We start from the raw sequence: 23,302 nt of genomic DNA, 5'->3' as shown, positions 1-23,302 counted from the left end.
GCAGAATCTCAAATAGTAGCAACAGAATCTCAATAGTAGCAACATTCCATCTAGAATCTTCAATAGTAGCAACATTCCATCTAGAATCTCCAATAGGGAAAGGGAAATGGGACTTGATATACCTCCTTTCTGAGGTTTTTGCAACTACATTCAAAGTGGTTTACATATATTCAGGTACTTATTTTGTACCTGGGGCAATGGAGAGTTAAGTGACTTGCGCACAGTCACAAGGAGCTGCATGAGAAAAGGGAAAGTATAAAAAAAAAAAGAAAACCTAAAATGGCTGCATGTGTGTGGATGTGTCGGATAGCTTTTCTGAGAAGTTCCGAGAGAAGAGGACATTTCTCTGAGGTAGCACATCCAGCGACCTCAATTAAGTGTGAATTAAAGTGTGGGGAAGTAGAATACTTGCATAGGTTGCTGAGTCAGCTTCAAAGAGCCTGTTTAAAAATGGTCCCTTACATTCAAAACTATATAAAGAGGAAAGGTCCCACTGAACTTTCTTTCTGAGAAGTTCCGAGAGAAGAGGACATTTCTCTGGTAAGTGAACACTATTTTGCTTTGTGCTTTGGGAACTTAAAGATTGGGGTTTAAAGGAGGAATTGTAGGTTAGTGATAGGCAAAATAAAAATATAAAAAGCAAATTTTATCAACTAATCTCCATAGTCTTTTCCACTTCATTTTAAAAACTTTATACCACAGCATTAACAGATAGCCTCTATTAGGCACTGCAGGATCTAGATAGGATATTAGATAGTACTGGGGAGGAGCCAGCTGTCTTGGTACATGTGGGTACCAATAACATAGGAAAATGTGGGAGACAGGTTCTGGAAGCCAAATTTAGGCTCTTAGGTAGAAAGCTCAAATCCAGATCCTCTAGGGTAGCATTTTCTGAAACGCTACCTGTTCCACGTGCAGGGCCCAAGAGACAGGCAGAGCTCCGGAGTCTCAATGCGTGGATGAGACGATGGTGCAGGGAGGAGGGTTTTAGATTTGTTAGGAACTGGGCAACATTCTGGGGAAGGGGGAGCCTATTCCGAAAGGATGGGCTCCACCTTAACCAGGGTGGGACCAGGCTGCTGGCATCGGCATTTAAAAAGGAGATAGAGCAGCTTTTAAACTAGAAATGGGGGGAAGGCCGACAGTCGCTCAAAAGCGCATGGTTCGGGATAAGGTATCTTTCAAAGATATCACCAAAACAGGGAAGATAGGGTATCCTGATAGTGAGGTTGCAAAAAGAGACCGTAGTAGAGCAGGTGTCCTTAAATAAACATAAAAATTAGACAAAAGATTGCAAATTAATACTGTCAAGTATTGAGCATGATGTAAATAGGAACAAGAAACACAGTCTGAAATGTCTATATGCGAATGCCAGGAGCCTAAGAAATAAGATGGGAGAATTCGAATATATTGCACTAAATGAAAAATTAGATATAATAGGCATCTCTGAGACCTGGTGGAAGGAGGCTAACCAGTGGGACACTGTCATACCAGGGTACAAATTATATCGTAGTGATAGGGTGGATCGAATTGCTGGAGGGGTAGCATTGTATATTAACGAGAGCCTTGAATTAAATAGATTGAAAATTCTGCAGGAAACAAAACACATCTTGGAATCACTGTGGATTGAAATTCCATGTGTAAAGGGGAAAAGGTTAGTGATAGGAGTGTACTTCCGTCCGCCTGGCCAGTACTTGGTGGAGTGCATGATCTGGTGCGGGAGGTAATAGTGCTGGGGCCGCTTGATAACAGTGATCATAATATGATCGGATTTGATATTAGCTTTGAAGTATAAATAGGAAATCAAATATGTTAGCGTTTAACTTTCAAAAAGGAGACTATGATAAAATGAGAAGAACGGTGGAAAAAAAAAAAAAAAAAAAGAACAGAGAAGCAGCTGCAAGGGTCAAAAATTTACATCCGGCGTAGATGCAGTTCAAAAACACCATCCTGGAAGCCCAGGCCAAATATATTCCGCATATTAAAAAAGGAGGACGGAAGACCAAACGACAGCCGGAGTGGTTAAAAAGTGAGGTGAAGGAAGCTATTAGAGCTAAAAGAAAATCCTTCAGAAAATGGAAGAAGGAACTGACTGAAAATAATAAGAAACAGCATAAGGAATGTCAAGTCAAATGCAAAGCGCTGATGAGGAAGGCTAAGAGGGACTTCAAAAAAAAAAAAAGATTGCGTTGGAGGCAAACACACATAGTAAAAAAATTTTTAGGTATATTAAAAGCAGGAAGCCGGCAAAAGAATCGGTTGGACCACTAGATGACCGAGGAGTAAAAGGGGCGATCAAGGAAGACAAAGCCGCAGTGGAGAGATTAAATGAGCGTGGTACTGGAAGATTGGAGGGTGGCCAATGTAACGCCAATTTTTAAAAAAGGTTCCAGAGGAGATCTGGGAAATTATAGACCGGTGAGTCTGATGTCTGTGCCGGGCAAAATGGTAAAGAATATTATTAAGAACAAAATTACAGAGCATATTCAAAAGCATGGATTAATGAGACAAAGTCAACATGGATTTAGTGAAGGGAAATCTTGCCTCACCAATCTACTACATTTCTTTGAAGGGGTGAGCAAACATGTGGATAAAGGTGAGCCGGTTGATATTGTGTATCTAGATTTTCAGAAGGCGTTTGACAAAGTACCTCATGAAAGACTCCAGAGGAAATTGGAGAGTCATGGGATAGGAGGTTGTGTTCTATTGTGGATTAAAAACTGGTTAAAAGATAGAAAACAGATAGTAGGGTTAAATGGTCAGTATTCTCAATGGAGAAGGGTAGATAGTGTGGTTCCCCAGGGGTCTGTGCTGGGACCGCTGCTTTTTAACATATTTATAAATGACCTAGAGATGGGAGTAACTAGTGAGGTAATTAAATTTGCTGATGACACAAAGTTATTCAAAGTCATTAAATCACGGGAGGATTGTGAAAAATTACAAGAGGACCTTACGAGACTGGGCATCTAAATGGCAGATGAGGTTTAGTGTGAGCAAGTACAAAGTGAAGCATGTGGGAAAGAGGAACCCAAATTATAGCTACATCATGCAAGGTTCCATGTTAGGAGTCACTGACCAAGAAAGGGATCAAGTCGTCATTGGTGATACGTTTATTTATTTAAGATTTTGCTCATACCTTTTTCAGTAGTAGCTCAAGCTGAGTTACATTCAGGTACACTAGATATTTCTCTGTCCCAGGAGGGCTCAGAATCTAAGTTTGTACCTGAGGCAATGGAGGGTTAAGTGACTTGCCCAAGATCACAAGGAGCAGCAGTGGGATTTGAACCGGCCACCTCTGGATTGCAAGACCGGTGCTCTAACCACTAGGCCACTCCACCACTGGAACCTTCTGCTCAGTGTGCTGCTGCGGCTAAGAAAGCAAATAGAATGTTAGGTATTATTAGGAAAGGAATTGAAAACAAAAATGAGGATGTTATGTCTTTGTATCGCTCCATGGTGGGACCATACCTCGAATATTGTGTTCAATTCTGGTCGCCGTATCTCAAAAAGATATAGTGGAATTAGAAAAGGTGCAGAGAAGGGTGACGAAAATGATAAAGGGGATGGGACGTCTTCCCTATGAGGAAAGGCTAAAGCGGCTAGGGCTCTTCAGCTTGGAGAAAAGGCAGTTGAGGGGAGATATGATAGAGGTCTATAAAATAATGAGTGGAGCTGAACGGGTAGATGTGAAGCGTTTGTTTATACTTTCCAAAAATACTAGGACTAGGGGGCATGCGAATCAGAGAAACATTTTCGTCACTCAACGTGTAATTAAACTCTGGAATTTGTTGCCAGAGAACGTGGTAAAGGCGGTTAGCTTAATGGAGTTTTAAAAAGGTTTGGACGGCTTCCTAAAGGAAAAGTCCATAGACCATTATTAAATGGACTTGAGGAAAATCCACTATTTCTGGGATAAGCAGTATAAAATGTTTTGTACTTTTTTGGGATCTTGCCAGGTATTTGTGACCTGGATTGGCCACTGTTGGAAACAGGATGCTGGGCTTCCTGGACCTTTGGTCTTTCCCAGTATGGCAATACTTATGTACTCATGAGTGACGCTGGCGACTCTGGCTGTGATGAACTAGGGCTGGTGCCAGGCAGACTTACACAGTCTATGTCCTGTACATAGTTATAGTTTGAGTTTATTAAATTTACTATACCGCTAGGCTCTCTACTACAGAAAGACCAAAGTGGCGGACAATATTAAAATCAATAAAAACAAGACATAAAAGAATTAAAGTTTTTAGATAGCAAAAAACACACAACACTACAACAACAAAGAAAACCCAACTATACCATTACCCCCCCCCCCCCCCCCCACGGGGGAAATCTCCCAACTACAGGCAATCTGGTTTAGGATATTCTGGAAAGAGCTTCGACAGCAACTTCAGTGGCTAGAACCAGAGGACAGTGCTGGACACACTTTTACGGTCTGTGTCTTGCAAATGACAAGACAGATAGACTGGATTGGGCTTCGACAGCAACTCCAGTAGTTAGAATGCATTGAGAAGGCTGGATGGACTTCTATGGTCTATCCAAGAAACGCCAAAGAAAGATAATGATCATAGAGTGGAGGAGTGGCCTAGTGGTTAGGGTGGTGGACTTTGGTCCTGGGGAACTGAGTTCGATTCCCACTTCAGGCAGGACGTCAGAGTCACAGAAGCAGAAGCCTGCGCGGCCACATTGGTGATCTGCAAGGGCCGACTTCTACATGGAATGTAGCTAGTGGAATAGCAACATTCCATGTAGAATCTCAAATAGTAGCAACAGTGGAGGAGTGGCTTAGTGGTTAGGGTGGTGGACTTTGGTCCTGGGGAACTGAGGAACTGAGTTTGATTCCCGGCACAGGTAGCTCCTTGTGACTCTGGGCAAGTCACTTAACCCTCCATTGCCCCACGTAAGCCGCATTGAGCCTGCCATGAGTGGGAAAGCGCAGGGTACAAATGTAACAAAAATAAAATAGATACTATTGGAGATTCTACATGGAATGTTGCTACTATTGGAGATTCTACATGGAATGTTGCTATTCCACTAGCAACATTCCATGTAGAAGCCTGCGCAGCCACATTGGTGATCTGCAAGGGCTGACTTCTTCATGGAATGTTGCTAGTGGAATAGCAACATTCCATGTAGAATCTCAAATAGTAGCAACAGTGGAGGAGTGGCTTAGTGGTTAGGGTGGTGGACTTTGGTCCTGGGGAACCGAGGAACTGAGTTCGATTCCCAGCACAGGTAGCTCCTTGTGACTCTGGGCAAGTCACTTAACCCTCCATTGCCTGCCGCATTGAGCCTGCCATTTAAAAAATGTATTTTACAGCACATTCATTGCTGATTTAATTATGAATTGGTAATGAGTGTAACTGTTGGGCAGACTGGATGGACAATTCAGGTCTTTATCTGTCGTCATTTCCAATGTTACTATATTACATGCCACGTAGGTATTCCTGGAGAACTATCTGGGTGGAGCAGAGGCAGAGTTGCAATCTATGTGTGTATTTATCAGTGTAAAACAAATTTACGCCTTCTTCAGAGTAGTTAAGTTTGTGCACTGGCATTTATATGCTATAGGAGCTGGATGAGAGCTTTTTTATAAAAATACCATACACAGATCACAAAATACTGCTTAATAATGTTGTCACAACAACCCAAACTAGCAGGACTGTAGTGCCTATATTGAAAATAGGGGGTGGGGGGGGGGAGTCTCAACAGTTGCGGCAACACCTTAAAATAATAAGTTGCTTCCAAAAAAAAAAAGTCATCATCGAATGAAAAACTCCCATCAATTTTTTTTTTTTGAAGGTTTTAAATTTTTATTTCGGCATTGTTCTTTAGCAATGGTGGATGGTTGATGAATTCTCCAGCGTGACGCATTAGCGATCCACAAAAGTCTTGCGGTATGGTTCCCTGAGGAAGAATACCGAAACGGGACCGTTGGAAGCAGGGGCGTATCTGACTTCCCCTGGTAGGGGGGGGGGGGGGCAGAGCCCGAAGTGCGGGGGCCGTTTTTCGCCCCCCACCACCACCATAGGCTTCCATTGGCGGGGGGGGGGGGGGTTGGCGGCGGTAGTGGGGGCCAGGGCCAAATGTACGGGGGCCAGGCACCCGTTGGCCCCATTACAGATACGCCCCTGGTTGGAAGGAATCAACACGCAAGCTGGAGCTTACAAGATAAGTGGATTCATGCACTTTATGAAAGATTGCTATTTAAAGACATGAAATGAGATTGAAGGGGGGCAGACTCAAGAAAAATGTCAGGAAGTATTTTTTTCACGGAGAGAGTAGTGGATGCTTGGAATGCCCTCTCGCGGGAGGTGGTGGAAATGAAAACGGTAACAGAATTCAAACATGCGTGGGATAAGCATAAAGGAATCCTGTTTCGAGGGAATGGATCCTCAGAAGCTTAGCTGAGATTGGGTGGCAGAGCCGGTGGTGGGAGGTGGGGTTGGTGGTTGGGAGGCGGGGATAGTGCTGGGCAGACTTATACGGTCTGTGCCAGAGCCGGTGGTGGGAGGTGGGGCTGGTGGTTGGGAGGCGGGGATAGTGCTGGGCAGACTTATACGGTCTGTGCCAGAGCCGGTGGTGGGAGGCGGGGCTGGTGGTTGGGAGGCGGGGATAGTGCTGGACAGACTTATACGGTCTGTGCCAGAGCCGGTGGTGGGAGGCGGGGCTGGTGGTTGGCAGGCGGGGATAGTGCTGGGCAGACTTATACGGTCTGTGCCAGAGCTGGTGGTGGGAAGCGGGGCTGGTGGTTGGGAGGCAGGGATAGTGCTGGGCAGACTTATACGGTCTGTGCTAGAGCCGGTGGTGGGAGGCGGGGATAGTGCTGGACAGACTTATACGGTCTGTGCCAGAGCCGGTGGTTGGGAGGCGGGGCTGGTGGTTGGGAGGCAGGGATAGTGCTGGGCAGACTTATACGGTCTGTGCCAGAGCCGGTGGTTGGGAAGCGGGGCTGGTGGTTGGGAGGTGAGGATAGTGCTGGGCAGACTTATACGGTCTGTGCCAGAGCCGGTGGTTGGGAAGCGGGGCTGGTGGTTGGGAGGTGAGGATAGTGCTGGGCAGACTTATACGGTCTGTGCCAGAGCCGGTGGTTGGGAGGCGGGGCTGGTGGTTGGGAGGCAGGGATAGTGCTGGGCAGACTTATACGGTCTGTGCCAGAGCCGGTGGTTGGGAAGCGGGGCTGGTGGTTGGGAGGCGGGGATAGTGCTGGGCATACTTATATGGTCTGTGCCCTGAAGAGCAGAGGTACAAATCAAAGTAGGGTATACACAAAAAGTAGCACATATGAGTTGTCTTGGTGGGCAGACTGGATGGACCGTGCAGGTCTTTTTCTGCCGTCATCTACTATGTTACTATGTTAAAGTGCATTAATTGACTAAAGAGCAATATAGAAATAAAAATTTTAAACCTTAAAAAAAATTGACGGGGGTTTTTCAGTCGATAATGACTTTTTTTTGCGAGCAACCTATTATTTTAAGGTGTTGCCGCAACTGTTGAGACTTTTCCCCCCCTATTTTCAATATAGGCACTACAGTACTGCTAGTTTGGGTTGTTGTGACAGCCTTTTTATAAAACCACAAAGGTACCTATGCTTCTGTGGGGGAAAGAAAAAAAGCATTCAAGGGTTTAATTTTCAAAAGCAGGTGTGCCACTTTGGCCTCTCAGCCAACCGCATAAACAGAAGATGAAAAGCATGTGGCTGCCATTAGCATACGATTTAGGAGTCAATTATCTAGGTAGCTTCCTTTTGAAAATTAGCTACAAAGCACGTGTATTAGAAGTGTATGAGAATTTTGCAATTGCACGGGTTACTGAAAGTTTTCCTCTATTTACTGCACTTGTATGTATCCCACATTTCCCCACCTATTTGCAGGCTCAATGTGGCTTACATATTATATACAGGTACTTATTTGTACCTGGGGCAACGGAGGGTAAGTGACTTGCCCAGAGTCACAAGGAGCTGCCTGTGCCTGCAGTGGGAATCGAACCCAGTTTCCCCAGGACCAAAGTCCACCACTCTAACCACTAGGCCATTCTAGATGGAATGTTGAGATTCTGTTGCTACTATTTGAGATTCTACATGGAATGTTGCTACTATTTGAGATTCTACATGGAATGTTAATGTTGCTATTCCACTAGCAACATCCCATGTAGCCCTTGCACATCAGCAACCCGCGCAGGCTTCTGTTTCTGTGAGTCTGACGTCCTGCACATACGTGCAGGATGTCAGACTCACAGAAGCAGAAGCCTGCGCAGATGCACGAGGACAGGCTTCTACATGGAATGTTGCTACTATTTTTTTTTCTTACATTTGTACCCCACGCTTTCCCACTCATAGCAGGTTCAATGCGGCTTACATATTATATACAGGTACTTATTTGTACCTGGGGCAATGGAGGGTTAAGTGACTTGCCCAGAGTCACAAGGAGCTGCCTGTGCCTGCAGTGGGAATTGAACCCAGTTCCCCAGGACCAAAGTCCACCACTCTAACCACCAGGCCATTCTAGATGGAATGTTGAGATTCTGTTGCTACTATTTGAGATTCTACATGGAATGTTGCTACTATTTGAGATTCTACATGGAATGTTAATGTTGCTATTCCACTAGCAACATTCCATGTAGCCCTTGCACATCAGCAACCCGCGCAGGCTTCTGTTTCTGTGAGTCTGACGTCCTGCACATACGTGCAGGATGTCAGACTCACAGAAGCAGAAGCCTGCGCAGATGCACGAGGACAGGCTTCTACATGGAATGTTGCTACTATTTTTTTTTCTTACATTTGTACCCCACGCTTTCCCCACTCATAGCAGGTTCAATGCGGCTTACATTATATACAGGTACTTATTTGTACCTGGGGCGATGGAGGGTTAAGTGACTTGCCCAGAGTCACAAGGAGCTGCCTGTGCCTGCAGTGGGAATTGAACCCAGTTCCCCAGGACCAAAGTCCACCACTCTAACCACCAGGCCATTCTAGATGGAATGTTGAGATTCTGTTGCTACTATTTGAGATTCTACATGGAATGTTAATGTTGCTATTCCACTAGCAACATTCCATGTAGCCTTTGCACATCAGCAACCCGCGCAGGCTTCTGTTTCTGTGAGTCTGACGTCCTGCACGTATGTGCAGGACGTCAGACTCACAGAAGCAGAAGCCTGCGCGGATGCACGAGGACAGGCTTCTACATGGAATGTTGCTACTATTTTTTTTTCTTACATTTGTACCCCACGCTTTCCCACTCATAGCAGGTTCAATGCGGCTTACATATTATATACAGGTACTTATTTGTACCTGGGGCAATGGAGGGTTAAGTGACTTGCCCAGAGTCACAAGGAGCTGCCTGTGCCTGCAGTGGGAATCGAACCCAGTTTCCCCAGGACCAAAGTCCACCACTCTAACCACTAGGCCACTCCTCATTTCTTGACCATCTGAATCGGTTTTCTCAAGGCTTCAACAGGGCAGACAGTGACAACAAAAGAGAAACATTTCTACTCACACTAAGCTGCAGTAACATTTTTTTTAAGTCAATATTTTCCTTGAACACAACTCACCTTTTATATCACCATTCAAGTTAACAATTAGCGGATTGTTCTTCCAGTCAAACGTGGCCATTAACTGAAGAAAGCGCAGTAAGCCGACCTGAGGAGAACTGGAAAATATGAAAATACAATTATAGCCACCTTTCAGGAAGCCATTATAAATTCTAAAAAATTCGACCATGTAACTCCTTAGCATCGCGCAGAACACTGGCTGTCTATTAATCACAGAACAACATTTACAATCCTCATGCTAGTACACAAGGTTTACCGCTCGGACTTCCCTCAGTATTTGTCCCATTTGTTGACTCCCTATGTCCCATCAAGGATGCTGCGATCTTTACATCATCAATTAATGGAACCCACTTTTCGGGTTATTCGTTTGGAAACCATATGGTCTCTAATTTTTAGTGTGACAGGTCATCTCTCCCCTGCACCAACTAGAACTTGCAGCCCTCCAAGTGTTTTTACCGCTGTCAGCTGCTCACCCTAAGCTCACAGTCTCCATTAGTCTTACCCCAGACGAGAAAGAAACAGGACCGATGCTCTGTCCCATGCTCTCCAGTAAACCTGTTTCCTTTTTTTGTTGTTGTTGTACTGGAAAAGGAGAGCTCCACAGGAAACAGAGGAGAGGTGAAGGGAGGCATCACAGACAGGGATCTGAAAACCTCCAGATATGACTTTGCAGACTCAAGCCACCCGCAAAGCTAAACTGTGGACCAGAAGAGCAACTGGATCAGGAGCAAAGCACTCAGAACCCGAGGCTGAAAAATGTGTCTCCATCCTCCTGCTGGAGGCAGAAAATACTGAAGACCTGGATTGAATGCCAAGAAAGATATGCGTCAGCTCAGTTTGCAGTTCTCTATCTCCACCTGCTGGTTGATAGACACAACTAGCCCACAGGTTCTGGAATAGTGGGAAGCTACATAATGGAATGTCCATTTTTATCTTTCAGCTGCCTATCAGAGTACAATAACCTGTCAGAAACAATTTGCAATGCTTGCCCCAACTTCTGGTCTTGTCCACCTGTACCATCCTACCTCGACTTGTATTCTCCTGATTGCAACTGGAAGTAAGAATGATGGTATCGTTTAAGAGTAACTATACAATCAAGGCAGGTTTCTGGAGGATACTAATTAACACTCTTTTTTGAAAGAAACACATCTCCCAGTAGGGCAAAGTTTAGGAAAATGAGGGTCCTTCAGGAACAGGCAATGTGAGGATGACATCTCCCAGACCTGTGGCTCCATATCCCCATCTTGCCCACAGAAAAGCTGATTAATACACTGTTGAAAGAAATGAATTTCTGGATAGGGTAGAAGTTCAGGGAAAAGGGAGGCTGGAAAAGAGTTGGGGAGAAAATTAAAAAGTCATGGGACAGAAAGAAATATCCTTCTGTGGATTAGGAACTGGCTATTCTATTCGCTTTCTTAGTCACAGCAGCACACTGAGCAGAAGGTTTCAACGTATCATCAACGACGACACCTAGATCTCTTTCTTGGTCCTTGACTCCTAACATGGAACTTTGCATGACATAGCTATAATTCGGGTTCCTCTTTCCCACAGTGACACATGTGGGAAAGAGGAACCCGAATTATAGCTATGTCATGCAAGGTTCCATGTTAGGAGTCACGGACCAAGAAAGAGATCTAGGTGTCGTCGTTGATGATACGTTGAAACCTTCTGCTCAGTGTGCTGCTGTGACTAAGAAAGCAAATAGAATGTTAGGTTTTATTAGGAAAGGAATGGAAAACAAAAATGAGGATGTTATAATGCAACGCCCTTTCTGCCACTAAAACATAACCTGGACTTTCCAGTGGGGACCTCTTCAAGGACCTTTTCTGAATGGCATTCCCAAGGGATTCAATACCTATACCAGCTGCTAGATGAGGAAGGTCAACTTAAGAAATTGCCAGAGCTGTAGCGGGAGTTTGGGCTACCAAGGGCGGACTCCCTTGCATATTATCAAGTGAGACATTATGTTCACTCACTGGGCTGGATGAACTTATGTGAAGATGTGCAGGAGATAATAAGTTCGGCGCTGACTCTGGGGGCCCAGAGTGTGGTGCCGCTGAGATTCTTTTCACCGCAACCTCCTAGACACGACGGAGGATACAAATTATAGAAGTTATGCACAGAAGTGGATGGCAGACCTAAAGGAGGAAGTCATGGAGACTCTGTTCACAGGGTTTTTGACTAGCACAATGAGAAGTGTCACTTTTCCTCGTGACTGGGAGCTGCAATATAAGTTTGCTCTGAGACTCTATGTGGTGCCTAATCGAGCGTTTAGGACAAGGTTTGGAGCCTCCGGGGCATGCCTGAAATGTGGACAAGATCCAGCTACTCTGAGCCATATGTTTTGGTTATGCCCGCAGGTGCACAGTTTCTGGAGAGCGGTGGTGGGAGCCATTGAGATGTACTGGAATTGTACAGTGCCTTTACAATCATTGCTTTTATTTGAAGATTTTAAAGACGTGAGTCTCCGCGTGCCGGGCTTGAGGGTTTTTTTTGCAGAGATCTATGCTGCAGGGGAAAAGAGTACTACTGACAAACTGGAGAGAGTCTTGTACTCCACGTCTCTCTAATTTCAACATCTCTATCATTTGTACCCTCCATTGGGCCAATGGTGGGCTGACACTGAGTACAAGACTTTGAAACAGAAGCGGGTAGACAATTGACAAACATCTGGAGCCGTTTCTGGGACACTCTTCAACCAGCAGCCAGGAGCAGACTTCTTAATTGTTGAATATGTGCGATGCTTGATATGTCCTGATATGCCTAGAATGCCACTAATTTGAGGAGTAGAGGAGGGAGGGAGGGGTGGGAGGGGGTAGCATAAGGTTGTCCAAAAGAAATACCCAGATATCATTTTGTTGGTAATAGTTATCAGAAGTTAACATGTTGTAATACATTGTGATGTGCTATGGTTGAAGTACATAAATGTATCTTTTTATGCGAATACCAGTTAATAAAAAAAAGATTTAAAATATTTATGGGGGGAACAAAAATGGAGAAGCAAGACCACAAAAAACTGTTTTTTGTAGTTCTTTTTAACCCACAGACTGATATTGCCTCCCAAAAGAACACAAGCATTGCCCTACTGGGACAGACTGAAGGTCCATCTAGCCCAGTACCGTGTTTCTAGCAGTGGCCAATCCAGGTCACAAGTACCTGGCAAGATCCCAGAACAGTAAAACAGATTTTATGCCGCTTATCCCACAAATAAACAGTGGATCAGTGGATTTTCCCATCTTAATAATGGTTTATGGACTTTTCTTTTAGGAAATTATCCAAACCTTTTTTAAATCCTGCTAAGCTAATTGCTTTTACCACAGTCTCTGGACCAAAGTGATTAACAAACATAAAGCTGTATTTTGTTATCCACTTGACCTCACAGTGACTCTTTTCACACTGAGACACAGCCCAATGACTCACTATAACCATCATCAGTCATTCAATTTTAATTAATATTTTAGTTTATGCGAATTTGGAATTGGTATATACATAAGTTGAGCCCATGAGGCCGTAGTATGCTACTGAACCTCACTTGCTAGATTTAAGATGTGACCGAGTGTAACGGCCATCTACTAGAGAGAGATGGATTGGGTCCTAGAGGGTGGGAGGGGGGGGGGGAGAATGAACTAAGGTGGGAAGGGGAGGAAGGGGAAAAGGGAAAGGGGGGAGAGGGGATAAAACAACAAAAGGTTGATGACTAAATGAAGCAAATAGTTTTCACTGTTCCTTGTTTTAATACTACTACTACTATTTAGCATTTCTATAGCGCTACAAGGCATACGCAGCGCTGCACAAACATAGAAGAAAGACAGTCCCTGCTCAAAGAGCTTACAATCTAATAGACAAAAAATAAAGTAAGCAAATCAAATCAATTAATGTGTACAGGGAGGAGGAGAGGAGGGTAGGTGGAGGCGAGTGGTTACAAGTGGTTACGAGTCAAAAGCAATGTTAAAGAGGTGGGCTTTCAGTCTAGATTTAAAGGTGGCCAAGGATGGGGCAAGACGTAGGGGCTCAGGAAGTTTATTCCAGGCGTAGGGTGCAGCGAGACAGAAGGCGCGAAGTCTGGAGTTGGCAGTAGTGGAGAAGGGAACAGATAAGAAGGATTTATCCATGGAGCGGAGTGCACGGGAAGGGGTGTAGGGAAGGACGAGTGTGGAGAGATACTGGGGGGGAGCAGAGTGAGTACATTTATAGGTTAGTAGAAGAAGTTTGAACAGGATGTGAAAACGGATAGGGAGCCAGTGAAGGGACTTGAGGAGAGGGGTAGTATGAGTAAAGCGACCCTGGCGGAAGACAAGACGGGCAGCAGAGTTTTGAACCGACTGGAGAGGGGAGAGGTGACTAAGTGGGAGGCCAGCAAGAAGCAGATTGCAGTAGTCTAAACGAGAGGTGACAAGGGTGTGGATGAGGGTTTTGGTAAGAGTGCTCGGAAAGAAAGGGGCGGATTTTACGGATGTTGTAAAGAAAGAAACGACAGGTCTTGGCAATCTGCTGGATATGAGCAGAGAAGGAGAGAGAAGAGTCAAAGATGACCCCAAGGTTTCAAGCTGAGGAGACAGGGAGAATGAGAGAGCCATCAACAGATATAGAAAACGGGGGGAGCGGGGAGGTGGGTTTGGGGGGGAAAATGAGAAGCTCGGTTTTGGTCATATTTAATTTCAGGTGGCGTTGAGACATCCAGACAGCAATGTCAGACAAGCACGCTGAAACTTTAATACCGAGTTTGTATATCAAAAGATGTAAAGTATTTATGTTTTTGAGATGTCATCAATAAAAATGTTGACACATAAAATGGGTGTTAAAGCAGACCTAACATGCAAATCACAAACTCTACATCCTAGTTTGAAGCTAAACATGACTAAAACTGAACTTCTCATTTTTTTTTTGTTACATTTGTACCCCGCGCTTTCCCACTCATGGCAGGCTCAATGCGGCTTACATGGGGCAATGGAGGGTTAAGTGACTTACCCAGAGTCACAAGGAGCTGCCTGTGCCTGAAGTGGGAATCGAACTCAGTTCCCCAGGACCAAAGTCCACCACCCTAACCACTAGGCCACTCCTCCACTGTTGCTACTATTTGAGATTCTACATGGAATGTTGCTATTCCACTAGCAACATTCCATGTAGAAGTCGGCCCTTGCAGATCACCAATGTGGCCGTGCAGGCTTCTGCTTCTGTGAGTCTGACGTCCTGCACGTACGTGCAGGACGTCAGACTCACAGAAACAGAAGCCTGCGCAGCCTTCTACATGGAATGTTGCTAGTGGAATAGCAACATTCCACGTAGAATCTCCAATAGTAGCAACATTCCATGTAGAATCTCCAATAGTATCTATTTTATTTTGGTTACATTTGTACCCCACGCTTTCCCACTCATGGCAGGCTCAATGCGGCTTACATGGGGCAATGGAGGGTTAAGTGACTTGCCCAGAGTCACAAGGAGCTGCCTGTGCCTGAAGTGGGAATCAAACTCAGTTCCTCAGGACCAGAGTCCACCACCCTAACCACTAGGCCACTCCTCCACTCCCCCTAAACCCACCTCCCCTCTTCCCCCCCATTCTCTATCTCTGTTAATGGCTCTCACATCCTCCCTGTCTCCTCGGCTCGTAACCTTGGAGTCATCTTTGATTCCTCTCTCTTCTTCTCTGCCCATATTCAACAGATCGCTAAAACCTGTCGTTTCTTTATCTAAAACATTAGCAAAATTCGCCCCTTCCTTTCTGAATACGCTACCAGAACCCTTATCCACACCCTTGTCACCTCTCGCTTGAATTATTGCAATTTACTTCTCACTGGTCTTCCTCTCAGCCATCTCTCTCCTCTTCAGTCTGTCCAAAATTCTGCTGCACAACTTATTTTCCGCCAAAATCGTTATACCCACACTAGCCCACTCCTCAAGTCACTTCACTGGCTCCCTGTCCGCTTCCGCGTACAGTTCAAACTTCTCGTACTGACCTTTAAATGCATCCATTCTGCAGCCCCCCCCATTACCTCTCCACTCTCATCTCTCCCTACATTCCTCCCCGTGAACTCCGCTCACTGGACAAATCTCTCTTGTCGTTCCCCCTTCTCCTCCACTGCTAACTCCAGACTTCGTTCCTTTTCCCTTGCGGCACCTTATGCCTGGAATAGACTTCCTCAGCCTGTACGTCTAAGCTCCATCTCTACCTGTTTTCAAATCTATGCTGAAAACCCACCTTTTCACCACTGCTTTTGGCTCCTAACTACGCAATTCCCCTATCCTTGTTCCTTCTCACCCAGTACTTTCCTCGCCCTTAATTGTCTTGTCTGTCTTTTTAGATTGTAAGCTCTTTTGAGCAGGGACTGTCTCTGTCAGTTGTTCAGCGCTGCGTGCGTCTGGTAGCGCTATACAAATGCTAATAATAAATAGTTTATGTAAATCCTCCATTGCAACGCTTCACTCAGTCAGTCTCTTATCCTTACCCATAAACTAAGCAATGGACTTTGTCACATTCCCCTCACATATATTCAAGTCCCATAGTACTCTTCTGTGGCTGACAGAACAGGATGTTAAGAGCTAATTTCCATGTCATTCTCTGATCAGCTTCTACACTTTACCGTAGAACAATACTTGGCATGCACGGCGATGGGGTGCAAGGTTTTTTTTTTTTTGCTCTTACCTTGGTGGCGTGAATGGAGCTGGATGCAGAAAAAGATAAGCCACAAGCAGATCCACGCATTCATCCGAGATACCATCACTCAGCATCTGGGCGCTAATCCAGCGCTTGGCCAAGCGAGAGGTGCCGCTGAAGGCAGGATGCTGCTGCTGAAGGCTGGAAGACGGAGAGGAACGTTAGAACAAAACAAGAACTCTGTCTATAGCAGCATTCACAGGCAGCAGCACACAAGGCTCAGACCACTAATGCAAAATGGGAGCACAGATATACATGATGCATCCCATGAGCAGAAGTCTACATTTAGTATATTACACTATCATAATAAGAACAAAACATCAAACAGCAGATAACATCACAGTTTCTTATTATAAAAACAAAAGCATTGTCATGGCCTGAAATACAAGACGCTGCACGCATCAACCTTTTCTTACATGAGCACGCAGTTCTGGAACAAACTGCCAAAGAACCTGAAAACGATACATGAACAAACCAATTTCCGTAAGGCATTGAAGACACATCTTTTTGATAAAATTTATGGAAAGAACCAAAACACATAAAGCTCACACGTACTGCTCAGCAATACATCAATACATCCACTTATGAATTCAAACCCCTAATCTCACCACACCCACACATTTACTCTCAGAAAAATGTATACCATAGGCTTCACACAGCACCCCTCAACATCCCGTTCTCTCCTTCCAATGTCTCATTCTTCTTTTCAATTAATTTAGTCCTTACGATTTTGACCTTATCTTGCTTACCCTCACAAGGTAATCCATAACCTGAATTGTAACAAATTGTATTTCCATTTTTCATAATGTATTGTAAGCCACACTGAGCCCGCAAATAGGTGGGAAAATGTGGGATACAAATGCAATAAAATAAATAAATAAATAAAATAAATACTGGGACAGACCGAAGGTCCATCAAGCCCAGCATCCTGTTTCCAACAGTGACCAATCCAGGTTACAAGTACGTAGCAAGATCCCAAAACAGTACAAGACATTTTATGCTGCCTATCCTAGAAATAAGCAGTGGATTTTTCCCAAGTTCATCTTAATAATGACTTATGGACTTTTCTTTTAGGAAGCTATCCAACCCTTTTTTTAAACCCCACTAAGCTAACTGCTTTTGCTACATTCTCTGGCAAAGAATTCCAGAGTTTAATTATTTAATACATTTATACCCCACATTTTCCCACTAGTTGTAGGTTCAATGTGGCTTACACAAAACCGTAGGGTAGGTTACAGTTCAGAAAATCATGACTAAACAATGTAATAACAGGTATGTATGTAACATACATACAAACAAAAATAACCAATAATAACAAGGTAATAGGGTCCATGAAAATTGCAGAAACTCGGAAGAAGTGAGATTAGGTTGAGTCTGGAGGGTAAGCGTTCTTAAACAGAATGGTCTTCAGTAATTTTCTAAAATTTAGATAGTTCTGAGTTGATTTAACTGATTTGGGTACAGCATTCCATAGTTGTGTGCCTATGAAGGAGAAGTTGGAGGCTTAGGTAGATTTGTATTTAAGGCCACTGCAGTCTGGATAGTGTAAATTAACGTAGGATCGGGAGGAACTGGTTCTGTTTCTGGGTGGTAAATCTACTGGATCTAACATGTATTCGGGGACATTTCCATAAATAATCCTGTGAATAAAGGTACAGACTTTAAAGGCAATACGTTCTTTGATGGGAAGCCAGTGTAGATTTTCACGAAGGGGCCTTGCAGTTTCAAATTTAGATTTTCCAAAGATCAATCTCGCCGCTATGTTCTGGGCAGTCTGTAGTTGAGTGAAGAAATATTTTCTCCAATTCATTTTAAAATTTACTACTTTGTAGCTTCATCGCGTGTCCCCTAGTCCTAGTATTTTTGGAAAGAGTAAGAAAGCGATTCACATCTACCCATTCCACTCCGCTCATTTTATAGACCTCTATCATATCTCCCCTCAGTCCTCTCTTAAGAGCCTTAGCCGCTTTAGCCTTTCCTCATAGGGAAGTCGCCCCATCCCTTTTATTATTTTTCTCGCCCTTCATTGTGCCTTTTCTAATTCCACTATAGCTTTTTGAGATGCGGCGACCAGAATTGAACACAATATTCAAGGTGCAGTTGCACCATGGAGCAATACAAAAGCATTATAAGGTCCTCATTTTTGTTTTCCATTCCTTTCCTAATAACACCTAACATTCTATTTGATTTCTTAGCTGCTACCGCACACTAAGCAAAGCGTTTCCATGTATCATCAACAAAGACAACTAGTCCCCTTTCACGATCGATGACTCCTAATGTGGAACCTTGCATCTCGTAACTATAGTCTGGGTTCCTCTTTCCCCCTTGCATCCCTTTGCACTTGCTCAAATTAAATGTTATCTGCAAGACAAAACAAACAGTGCAAAAGGGAAGAGAGAACAACAAATAAATTGTGTAGCAATGTTTATAATTACATAAGTACCCTTTTTAAATAGGGAGGGAATGACAGCAGAACAATAGCCAATGTGGTCTTGGGGCCTCTTACTGCGCACGGCTGTTTCAAGCCTGAGACTTTGTTGAAGAATTCAGATCATTTTTCATACCTCCACGTTTTAACTACAAAAAAATTGCTTTTTATTATTTTAACAAAATTGTTTCTTGCAAAAAACTCCATTATCAAAATAATTCCATATGACTAAAGATGCAACAATGAATGATACAAAAAAGTACTTGCCAACCTTTTATTCTTAAGTATAATATTGCCTTAAAAAATGTATTTCCTTATATCTCCTCATTTTTTCATTAATCTTGGATCTTGCCATTAATTCCCAAATGACACAAACATACAAGGAGGAGTGGCCTAGTGGTTAGGGTGGTGGACTTTGGTCCTGGGGAACTGAGGAAGTGAGTTCGATTCCCAGCAACATTCCATGTAGAAGGCTGCGCAGGCTTCTGCTTCTGTGAGTCTGACATCCTGCACACGTGCAGGACGTCAGACTCACAGAAGCAGAAGCCTGCGCGGCCACATTGGTGATCTGCAAGGGCTGACTTCTACATGGAATGTTGCTAGTGGAATAGCAACATTCCATGTAGAATCTCAAATAGTAGCAACAGTGGAGGAGTGGCCTAGTGGTTAGGGTGGTGGACTTTGATCCTGAGGAACTGAGTTTGATTCCCACTTCAGGCACAGGCAGCTCCTTGTGACTCTGGGCAAGTCACTTAACCCTCCATTGCCCCAGGTAAGCCGCATTGAGCCTGCCATGAGTGGGAAAGCACGGGGTACAAATGTAACAAAAATAAAATAGATACTATTGGAGATTCTACATGGAATGTTGCTATTCTACTAGCTCTTCACTAGTCCAAAGATAAGAACTAAGCGTATGCACACAGCAATTATACAAATACCTCTATGAATATGTGTTAATATATGTGCAGGTTTCACGTGTTTTCTATATTTATTGGGAACCCTCGGACGATACCACTTAATGGCAATTTCATTGGTTTTTTGCCTAGTGGCTAGGTCTCTCTTCATAGGGCAATCCCTTTTATTAAACCATAAATAATTGCAGTTGCAAACACTTTCCACTAGTGCCCAAAAGTATACGTGCTCAAAATATAATAATTCAAAAAGAAAAAATAGAAAAAACTTATCTTGAACATTACTGCATGTCTCTCTGTTGAAGTCCACTTTGGCTTCCCCTAAATTACGCGTAATTTAGGGGAAGCCAAAGTGGACTTCAACAGAGAGACATGTAGTAATGTTCAAGATAAGTTTTTTTCTATTTTTTCTTTTTGAATTATTATATTTTGAGCACGTATACTTTGGGCACTAGTGGAAAGTGTTTGCAACTGCAATTATTTATGGTTTAATAAAAGGGATTGCCCTATGAAGAGAGACCTAGCCACTAGGCAAAAAACCAATGAAATTGCCATTAAGTGGTATCGTCCGAGGGTTCCCAATAAATATAGAAAACACGTGAAACCTGCACATATATTAACACATATTCATAGAGGTATTTGTATAATTGCTGTGTGCATACGCTTAGTTCTTATCTTTGGACTAGTGAAGAGCGAGATAGCAGTTTCCAAAGATTCGTGGTATTGGAGATATTAGTGGTTTCAGCTATTCTACTAGCAACATTCCATGTAGAAGGCTGCGCAGGCTTCTGTTTCTGTGAGTCTGACGTCCTGCACGTACGTGGTGCAGGACGTCAGGCTCACAGAAGCAGAAGCCTGCGCGGCCACATTGGTGATCTGCAAGGGCCGACTTCTACATGGAATGTTGCTAGTGGAATAGCAACAACATTCCATGTAGAATCTCAAATAGTAGCAACAGTGGAGGAGTGGCCTAGTGGTTAGGGTGGTGGACTTTGGTCCTGGAGAACTGAGGAACTGAGTTCGATTCCCACTTCAGGCACAGGCAGCTCCTTGTGACTCTGGGCAAGTCACTTAACCCTCCATTGCCCGCCGCATTGAGCCTGCCATCAATGGGAAAGCGCGGGGTACAAATGTAACAAATAAAAAATAAATAAAATAAATATTGCCATGAGAATCCATAACTAAACACAACACTTCACCACTCCTCCCTTACTATAACTGCCTTCTTCCCACAATTGCTTGATTAGATCGACCGTTAGCATTGTTACTCTTAATATATTTGTAACACCAATTGTATCTCTTTACCCTGAAATGGCGTTTGCCATAGCAGGTCTTTGTAAGCCACACTGAGCCTGCAAATAGGTGGGAAAATGTGGGATACAAGTGCAATAAATAAATAAATATTTGATTCCACCAGAATAGGTACCAAACAGTAGAACTTGCAGCAGAAAAACACCAACAGATATATTTTGTACCACCAAAGAACCCCAAATTAGCTGGAAAATAAATACCTACATTTACAGTTTATAAATACTGAAGAATAGAAGCATTATTTATAACAGAGGAAGAATTCTTTCACACACAGTTTCTGTGGTCTAATCTTTAATTTTAACATGTGCTATAATTGATTCATTCCTGCAATGAAAAGCACATTAATTATTTTATGAAGACTGTTTTCTTGTGATACCTGAGAAAGAGCCTGGCATACAAAACCAGAGGATTCATGGATTTCACATACACATACATTCAGAAATATAACCACTCTCACTATACTAAATGAGCAGGAGTATCTGAAGGAGGGTCTTAACCATAGCAGTTTCTTAAAACGGTAAATAAAATGCAGAATAGTCTTGTTGTTCTCCTGCCTAACCTGCCTTACCCATGAAGTGTGCTGCTCAGGTATGGTAAGTGCAAAATCTCCATTTCCAGCTGCAGAGATTCTGCCGTGTCCTGGTATTTCACCATCCCTTCTGGAGTAATGAACTCCTTCATGAACAGAGGCTCTCGGTGGTAAGCCACTTGGAGGCGGAAGACATAACCATCCTTAAGAAGCAACAGAAATATTAGTAAACACAAGAAGTGTAGGTGCTACATTAAAGAGAGCTCAGAAGCGATGCAAAACAGAGAAAATGAAGGCAAAGATAATTATGGTCCAATCCAGTCTGCCCATTCATACAAGTTACCATTCCTTCCTCTCAGTTAAAGATCCTGTGTACTTAGAACAGAAGAACAAAAGCATTGCCATACTGGGACAGACCAAAAGGTCCATCAAGCCCAGTATCCTGTTTCCAACAGTGGCCAATCCAGGTCAGCAAAACAGATTTCATGCTGCTTATCCTAGAACATGCAGTGGATTTTCCCAAGTCCATCTTAATAATGGCTTATGGACTTTTCTTTTAGGATATTATCCAAAACTTTTTTTAATCCCTGCTAAGCTAACTGCTTTTACCACATTCTCTGGCAACAAATTTCAATTACTGGTTGAGTGAAGAAATATTTTCTTTGATTCATTTTAAATTTACTACTTTGTAACTTCATTGCTTGCCCCTAGTCCTAGTATTTTTGGAAAGAGTAAACAAGTGATTCATACCCACCTGTTCCACTCCACTCAGTATTTTATAGACCTCTATCATATCTTCCCTTAGCTGTCTCTTCTCCAAGCTGAAGAGCCCTAGCCACTTTAGCCTTTCTTCATAGGGAAGTCATCCCATCCCCTTTATCATTTTCGTCGCCCTTCTCTATACCTTTTCTAATTCCACTATATCTTTTTTGAGATGTGGTGACCAGAACTGCACACAGTATTAGAGGTGCGGTCGCACTATGGCATTACAAGATTCTCAGTTTTGTTTTCAATTCATTTCCAAATAATTCTTAACATTCTATTTGCTTTCTTAGCCACTGCTGCACATTGAGCAGAGGGTTTCAACGTATCAACAACGACGCCTAAATCCTTTCCCAAGCTTGCTTGAATTCAGACAGTCTTCGTCTCCACCACCTTCATCAGGAGGCCATTCCATAAATTCACCAACCTTTACATGTAGTAGTATTTCCTTAGGTTACTGCCGAGTCTCTCCCTTTTCACCTTCATCCTACGTCCCCTCATTCCAGAGTTTACTTTCAATTTGTCTCCTGTGCATTAATGCCAAGGAGATATTTAAATGTCTCTATCATATCCCCCCTCTCCTGCTTTTCTTGCGAAGTATACAAGCCAAGATCTTTAAATCTGTTTAAACAGAGACTGTGCAGGGGATGATTTTTCAGGCTAGGGCCCTCTTGTTCTCCTTGATTTCAGGTTTTGAGATATTTTATCTTTATGTATTACTAGTAAAAAAAGGCCCGTTTCTGGCTGAAATGAAACGGGCGCTAGCAAGGTTTTGCGCGGAGTGTGTATGTTTGAGTGACTGTGTGAGAGTGAGAATGTGCAAGTGTGTGTGTGTGTGACAGAGAGTGGGTGTGAGTGTGTCTGTGAGAGAGCGTGTGTCCTTCCCTGTCCCCCCTGTCAGGTGTCAGGACTGGGGGGGGGGACTGTGGACAGTCATGAAGGCAGCCCCTACCAAAATAATGAAAGCAAGACCATTTGTATAATAATCACTGCATTCCAGAGAACAAAATGGAGCAAGTTCCCACATGCAATCTTTTGCTTTCTGTATTCAGTAGCTGACAGGCTTGCTAAACTTACCTAAGTAGAGCTCTGCAGCTGCAATACACTGAAAAGAAAGCAAGGAAACCTATGAGATGTAGATACGGCCGTCCCCTTGGCCTCTG

At 43.5% G+C, this 23,302-nt stretch overlaps 1 protein-coding gene across 1 annotated transcript in view; it reads right to left on the bottom strand.

The window, feature by feature from the left end:
• The window catches only part of NOL6 (nucleolar protein 6), a 191,311-nt gene that overhangs the window by 60,126 nt on the left and 107,883 nt on the right, over positions 1-23,302 (bottom strand). Inside the window, 3 exon segments of the mRNA XM_030191898.1 lie at positions 9,547-9,644; positions 16,187-16,339; positions 21,417-21,580. Coding sequence (XP_030047758.1) covers positions 9,547-9,644; positions 16,187-16,339; positions 21,417-21,580 — 415 coding nt within the window.

The sequence above is a fragment of the Microcaecilia unicolor genome, chromosome 2, assembly GCF_901765095.1.
Source record: "Microcaecilia unicolor chromosome 2, aMicUni1.1, whole genome shotgun sequence".
Lineage (NCBI taxonomy): Eukaryota > Metazoa > Chordata > Amphibia > Gymnophiona > Siphonopidae > Microcaecilia > Microcaecilia unicolor.
This window is presented reverse-complemented; position numbering and strand designations above follow the sequence as displayed.